This window comes from Sinocyclocheilus rhinocerous, unplaced genomic scaffold, assembly GCF_001515625.1.
Source record: "Sinocyclocheilus rhinocerous isolate Xijiao unplaced genomic scaffold, SAMN03320098_v1.1 scaffold185, whole genome shotgun sequence".
Lineage (NCBI taxonomy): Eukaryota > Metazoa > Chordata > Actinopteri > Cypriniformes > Cyprinidae > Sinocyclocheilus > Sinocyclocheilus rhinocerous.
The window spans coordinates 1,851,065-1,858,937 of NW_015662163.1; the positions used below are offsets into that span (position 1 = coordinate 1,851,065).

Sequence of the window (7,873 nt, forward strand, 5' to 3'; positions counted from 1 at the left end):
CCTCCTGTTTCCTCCTTGGCTCCTCCCTCCATCGTCATCTCCCTGGACTCTGTCTGTCGGCCCCCTCCCAGGTGTCCGTCCTCCTCCTGAGCCTCCTCCCAAGTTCCCAACCTTCCCTCCTTCTGTTGTTTCTTCGGCGCGAGGACGCGCCTTCCAGGAGGGGGGCGATATGTCAGAAATATGGACTGTCTGTGTTGTGTTTTTCTCCCCATGTGCCTTCCATGGCCTAGTTGTCCCTCGTGTGTGACATGCCCATATTTGGTTTCTTTCCTGTTCCTATTGTTTCATTGAGTCCAGGTGTGTCTCGTCATCCCCTCGTTTAGTTGTGTACTTAAGCCCAGTGTTTCCTGTGTCTAGCGTGCTGTGTTAAATGTCAACCCTATGTGCTACATGTGTTTTCCTGCCTGTCCTGTGTGGGATTATTAAAGACTGTCTATTGGAATTCTCTTACATCTCCGCGCTCCTTCGTCTCCTCGTTCCACCACAGTAGCAGTTGTGACAGTATATTTATTATGTAATACACACACATATATAAATACACACACATACAGTATGTATTTTGAAAATATTTACATGTATTTACATGTACATATTTATATCCATATAATTTATATTATATATAAATATTTATTATATAAACGTAACATATTTTTCTTAAATATATACATGCATGGGGGTGTGTTTATATATACATAATGAATATACACAGTACACACACATATACTATGTGAACAAAAACTTTTATTTTGGATGCGATTAATCACTTTTTACTTTTTACTTTTGATCAATTTAATGCATCCTTGCTGAATAAAAGCATTAATTCCTTTTTAAAAATAATAATCATACTAACCCCAAACTTTTGAACAGTAGTGTATATCTGTAAATCCATTTAAGTCGCTCTTTGTACATTTTTATGCATGCAAATCTGATCAAAAAGTAAAAAATCTGGATTCCTGTAAATATTTACATATGTAAATCCTGACTTCTGCTGACAAGCTTGCTGCTGAGGACTCTTTTGAACTGTAACTAATTAGCTGTGGCTGTTTTCCCTCAATCTACTCTATTGTTTCCCTTTCAAACGGCTATAAAAGCGATATCCCACTCAATGTGAACAGCACATTGTGGATGCAAGATGCTAATGGCGGCGATCAATTATTCACCAGCTAATCTGTCTGAAGAGGCACTGGAATGTGGAATAGGCTCATCATGGACCCGCATTAATATTCAGTCAACAGGCCTCACTCTGCACTGCCTACATGTCATATCAGACCCAAGCCCTCCTCAAAGGAGCGATGTCTAAATGAGAGCTTTCAAGAGGCTGCTTCTGGAAATGGATGATGTCTGTGCGCAGATTAGCTATTGTTAAATGCGCAGTGACCATTTTATAGCACAATGGACTATTGCTGCTCGGTTATGTTTAGTAGTGATGTTAAAATATTGGAAGTTTTACATTTTATGCAATGTGAGTGTCTGTGCAAAACACTGCGGTCATCGGACTGCGGTTGCGGTCAACACTGCGGTCACTGCGTGACAGTTTTGCTCGTTTTATCATCCACAAGGTATAAAATGTTGGTCCAGACTCTTAGAAAATTAAGAGAATGCAATAAGCTGCAAATTTCAGGTAACACAAACAAAATGGCATGAGGTATAGTTCGCTAAAAATGCCATCAAATTTACTTTAATGATATTTCAAGCCTGTACTTCTTTCATTCGCATATCACAAAAACAGATATTTAAAAGAAATTTCAACTATTTTTGTCCATACAGTGAAAATCAACGGGGTCTAAAACAAAACTGGACTGCACTAACTTTAATTATATGAACAAAAAACACTGAGACATTTCTCTAAATATCTTCTTTTATGTCATACAGGTTTGGAATGGCATGAGGGTGAGTAAATTAGGACTATTCCTTTAAGGATTTATTTAAATCCTTATACCTAAGTATGAGCAATTATAATAGTGATGCTTAGTGAACACCACTAATAAATGTCAAAAATGTGTTTTACTTCATTACAATGAAAGAGAATGGATCTCAGAAAAGATGCTTACTAATATAAAAAGAAATTGAATACCTCCAAACTATTAGCACACACTATAGACATTTCCCAATGCATTGCTCTTTTTTGCACATCCAGCCATTTTGACTGCTTTTTAGTTTGATCAATATGACGTAAATTAAACAAATTAAACTCATTCTTGATTTCTATGCAGATTGAGTTCCCTTGCGTTAGATCATTGGGTCAGCTCCCGTTCATGTTACTCACAAACAGAATTCGCAAATTTTTGACAGGAGAAGGATTCCTCTACAAGCACCTGTTCAGCCTCACACATGCAGAATTTCCCTTGCAATTCTCATTATTCAAGCCTGAAGCACACTTTATGAACATTACATATTTGATGTTCCATTGCTTCCAAGAACACCCATTTAGATGCATGAAGGTACAAGAATGCATTGTGATATGCATGTTGATTTTTTGATATAAACATTAGATTAAAAACAGACAGTAGTGTTACCTGCAGGCCCTCAATTGCCAATCTCAGCATGCTTGGAGTTAACTTGGAAGCTTGCTTGAAAGTGAAGTTACTCCAGTCAATGACCAAGACAAATCCATTTACTTGTAGCTCGGGGTCTTCAATCATTGTCTCCAGAGAAAGTAAAATAGCTCGCAGAATATCCACAAAAGTGTACCTGCAGATAAACACAAGCCTTTAGGAAGATTTGCAAACAAACTCTAAATGTGCACTATTTTTTAATGACACATGACATTTTCTCATATAGTTACTAAGTTTGCTTCATAGTAGTCAGAATTTGTATTTAAACTTCTACAGGGCTTTACATTTCCCATAATGCTGCAATAAATGTAGCAAATCAGGCACGACTTGACCCTAGTGTTCATCACACATTGTTCCTGTGAGAGGATGCCAAGAGCCCTGCCATCCGAGGCAATGGTGCGACTGGCATTAATTCAAAGACTGTTTGATATGGACTCGAGCACTATGTACTCTCCAGTCCAAAGAGGTGAGAGTAAACACCAACAGTTATCGGCATGATTTCTCACAACATAAAAACAAATTACATTTGAAGAAATACATATATCATTTAAGTAATCTTATACATCAATGCACGGTGCCTAAACAAATTAAAGCATATATTTATGTACTGCCATTTACCCCCCCAAAATTTGGACACTTCAAATTATACAATTTTATTATACAATTTACAAAATACCTGAGCTTTTTGTTCGAAAAATGATTTAACGAAAAATAATTCACCTCAAAATTGAAATGTGCTGAAAAATTATTCATCATCAGGCCAAACAAGATATAGATGAGTTTGTTTCTTCGTCAGACCAGATTTAGAGAAATTTAGTATTACGTTACTTGCTCACCAATGGATTCTCTACAGTGAATGGGTGCCGTCAGAATGAGTCCAAACAGCTGATGAAAACATCAATAATCCACAATTACTCCAGTCCATCTTGTTAAGCAAAATGTTGCATCTTTGTAAGAAACAAATCCATCAAGGCGTTTTAACTTTAAAATGTTGCTTCAGGCCAAAATATGTCCATAGTCCATAGTTAGCTTCTTTCAGTGACAAAGTCTATCCCCTGTTGTCTTCTCAAATCAAAATCCACCAAAGCATTTGTTTAGAATGCTTTTGGAGTGTTTTTACTTGTAAGTATACTTGATATGTGCATATTCCTCTCCTAACTCAGACAAGATGACTTTTTCACTGGAGAAAGCAATATTACAGATAGAGGACTCATATTTTAGCCAGAAGCAACCGTTTGAAGTTAAAAACATCATAATGATGGATTTATTACAAACATGCAGTTTTTTGCTTCACAAAATGATAATTGATGGACTGCCGTTGTGTGGATTACTTGTGGATTATTGTGATGTTTTTATCAGCTGTTTGGACTCTCATTTTGACGGCACCCATTCACTGTAGTGGATCCATTGTTCAAAAATGCATTAACAAATGCATAAATACCTCCTATTTGCCTAATCAAAGTCAGTGTGTTTTACATCCATGTAGCTATTTTGTCATGTGACAACAAACCAGAGACCCTTAAACTGTCATGACTGTATGTCAAGGTCATATTTTTTTTTTAAATGAGACAATACATTTTGAGATACACATTGATTGAATAGAACATAACAGCAAATATTCCACAAGTACTTGGTGCATTTATGTTGTCATACTGTAAATAAAAACACAATGTAAAGGATCACCATGTAAAATACTGGGTCAGGTCAAAGGTCATCAGGGGTCAGTCTTGGAAGAGCACACCCTCAATGGTTAAAATGTCTCTTAAATATCTGTCAACTGGTGGACACCATCATTTGGAATGGTAAATCAAATTTGCTGTAGAAAATTGTATAAATGTTCTTTAAAAGTATATGAAACCAACATTACATTTCTAAGAATTTGTTTTTTTCTCTGATCCTTATTCGTCATTGACCCATATAGAAATAACATGGAATATGTGTAATGTTACGTTTAAGTAAAAGGTAACACTTCACATCCCGTAATGGCTCAACATCATGCTCTAGTGAACGACAGAAGACTTGTGCTGAAAAGACAGCTCTTACAGTGTGCGTCATTACCCACGATTAGCCAAAATCCAATAGCACCCTACCTGCTCTGATCCCAGTTCGCTGCGAACAGAACCAGAATCTTCCTCCCGTATCTATCCAAATTGGACAGAACCCCAGGAAATCCATCCTTCAGAGCCTGCTTGATCCCCGGATCGGTGGCCTTGAGGTTCTTGAACATATCTAGGTTCTGTTGCCGGTACTCAAAGTACTGGGCCAGGAGGCGGAAGGCCTCGAAATGGTTAAATTTCCGGGCTCTAAGAAAGCGCAGGATGAAAGCATCATCTGTCCTGAGAAAGCCAATGTCTGGACGGGTGATGATCATGTCCCTCACCTCCTGTATGTCCTGATGCAAAGTGTCGGGGTTCTCCTTTAACTCCACCTTGGCTTTCTCCAGGGTTTCTGGAGACAGGCCTGCCTGTAAATGAGTCATTGTCCTTGCACTGGACCAAGACTGACTATACTGTACTCTATATACTATCACTATATATTCCCTATGTGACTGATGATGAAAATACCAATCATAAAGAGCCCTATCACTGCAGTGTTTGCAAATAAAAACCTGACTTTGGAGATGGTCCTGAGTGTAAGCTACGACACTGTTAGTTCACCTCATATACTCCTTCTGAGTTCACCTGTATTGTGGGGTTATTAATGCTTGTTCTGCAACGTAAATTCACATACATTCATCTGGTCGTGCTCATCGATTGTATACGTGTATATGCACGTATGGCTTAAGCAGGCTGAAATCGTCTTAGTTTGCGTATGATCAAATCTGAGGCGTTCAATCGACTACAAATCCCACCCCAAAAGCATCTAAGAACGAGCATCACGGTTAAAAGCGCTGCTCTATCCTACCATCGTCAAGCGGCCAGGCAATGCGGCACCCTGCAGCATCTCTCGTCATGAGTCTCCATTTAACGCGCATTTCAAATGTTGCCGTGAATTGGAGTCCGAGCATCCTCACGATCCCAGTCTCTCTCAGCGTTCCGTTTCCATCCTAAACGTCCTTCGGATGAGACGATATGGTGTCGGTCCGGGTCCGTATGGTTCCGGTGATGTGGTGGATGGTTTACGTCAGTGCTGCTGCTGCTGCTGTTGCTTCGCTTTGTTGCTGATGAGAGTGACTTCAAGCATCGCTCCGGTGATACAGTCTGTCCGTCATCACATGGCGGAGGAGGGGAGAGCGTTATATCCCCCCGAGACTCACTAAATAAAGCTTTGGCCATTTTTTGCCATTTGCCAGAATTATTTTATGTTTCACACACATAGTGGTATATGCTTTTTTTTTCTTCTGTAAAAAAGTACAACAGTAATAATAATAATAATAATAATAGTTGCTGTTGCAATTTAATGTGTCAGTATTTAATCTGTATCATGCATTTAATCTTTGTTTTTTAAAATATGCCGTCGTCCCCAAACTATAATAATAATAATAATAATAATAATAATAATTAATAGTTGCTGTTGTCATTTAATAGAATTATTTAATACAGCCTACATTATTATGAAATGTATCGTGTCAGTGTTTAATCTGTATCATGCATTTAATCTTTTTTTTTAAATATGCCATCTCCAAACAACAACAACAACAATAATAATTTTATTATTATTTCGAATAATCAAACATCATTTTTATCAACATAATTATATATAATGAATAATTATAAATTATTATTATTATTATTATTATTGTAGTTTGGGGGTGGCGGCATATTTTTAAAAATATATAAATATTATATAACAAATTATTAATAATCAATCATAATTTTTATCAACATAATGAATAATAATAATAAACAAATTATTATTATTATTATTATTATAGTTTGTGGGTGGAATATTTAAAAAATATATATTGTTATGACATGATACATCTCTTAACAATGTAGGCCAAATAATAATAACATGTAGGCTAAATAATAATGACAACAACAACAATATAATAATAATAATAATAACAATAATAATAATAATTTTAAAGCAACATTGCTATCACTAAATAACACTGTAAAATATGAAGGTTCAAAATGGCAGGTAAGCTAAAAATATGTTTCATGTGACAGCAATTATCTGGCTTATTACTTAATCAACCTGATTACATTAGGTTACATCAACAGGGTAATTATATGGATCAGATTGGATAGAAATAGCCCCTTAAGGGAGCATTTGCAAATTTTCATTTCATGTTGTCATTGCCATTATTATTTTCATTACTTAAAGCTTAATCATAGTAACATTCTTTTATTATATAAATTCAGCAGTAAAATTCCTGTTGACTAATTTTTCCTAATAGGCCTGAATTTTTTCTCCTCATCATTCTGTTCATTTTTGTGGAGGAAGGGCATTGTGGCTAAGGGCTATTGCTTATGGGTCAAGAAGCCTGGGTCTCCTAAACAAGGCGGGGCTTTGTATTCAAATTAGATGCAGGTAAAGTAGGTGTTTGTTGTGATGTGTTCTGCCATAAAATAAACAAATGCAGAATTTCACAGGTTAAACTAGCTACAGCCAAAGCAGTGGAACAAATCATATTTACCATCTGGAGAATAAAACACACATTCAGAAACAGAAGCCAAGCCTTTAGGCTATCCGTGACCATCCACTAGTTCAAGTCTGCAAAGCACTCAGTCAGTCTAAAACGCATGAATACAAACACATGTTAAACTGAAATGCATACACCACTGGAATGGACACGTATATATGCACATATGGTCAAACAAAAGCTTGCACACACACTTACAGGCAGGTACTTGACTGAGTGCAATCAAAGCCCTCAAGCGCCATCTGTGATGATGCAGTCTCTTTCTATTCTGAGTGGACTGACTCTGTCCTTTGGCTATGATTTCATCATGAAAACCTCAGTAACGTGGCTGTTTTTCTGAGACAGTTGAAAATATCTCATCATTAAAACATGCTAAATATCCCATAATGGGATGGGATATCATCTGATTTGGGAGACAGACCCATAAATAAATAAACAACAACAACAATAATTTGTAACTATTATTATTATTATTATTCAATAATAATAATAATAATAATAATAATATTGTTGTTATTATATTTATTTATTTACCTGCCTAATAATAATAATAATGTTATTATTATTACAATTTTAAATATATAATTATCTATTGAATTATGGTGATTATTATTATTACTTACTTATATATTCTAATATTATTTAAATATTGTTATATGTTTAAACTATTAAATAATAATAATTATTAATAATTAATAATAATTATTATTATTATTATTATTATTATTAT

The 7,873-nt window shown here is 35.8% G+C and overlaps 1 protein-coding gene across 1 annotated transcript in view; it reads right to left on the bottom strand.

Moving 5' to 3' along the window:
- Positions 1-5,772, bottom strand: part of clvs2 (clavesin 2) — a 19,024-nt gene extending 13,252 nt beyond the window's left edge. The window contains exons 1-2 of the mRNA XM_016537538.1: positions 4,646-5,772; positions 2,517-2,691 (exon numbers count right to left, since the gene is read on the bottom strand). Coding sequence (XP_016393024.1) covers positions 2,517-2,691; positions 4,646-5,034 — 564 coding nt within the window. The 5' untranslated portion in view covers positions 5,035-5,772. The remainder of the gene's footprint in view (positions 1-2,516; positions 2,692-4,645) is intronic.
- Positions 5,773-7,873: the final 2,101 nt, after the last annotated feature.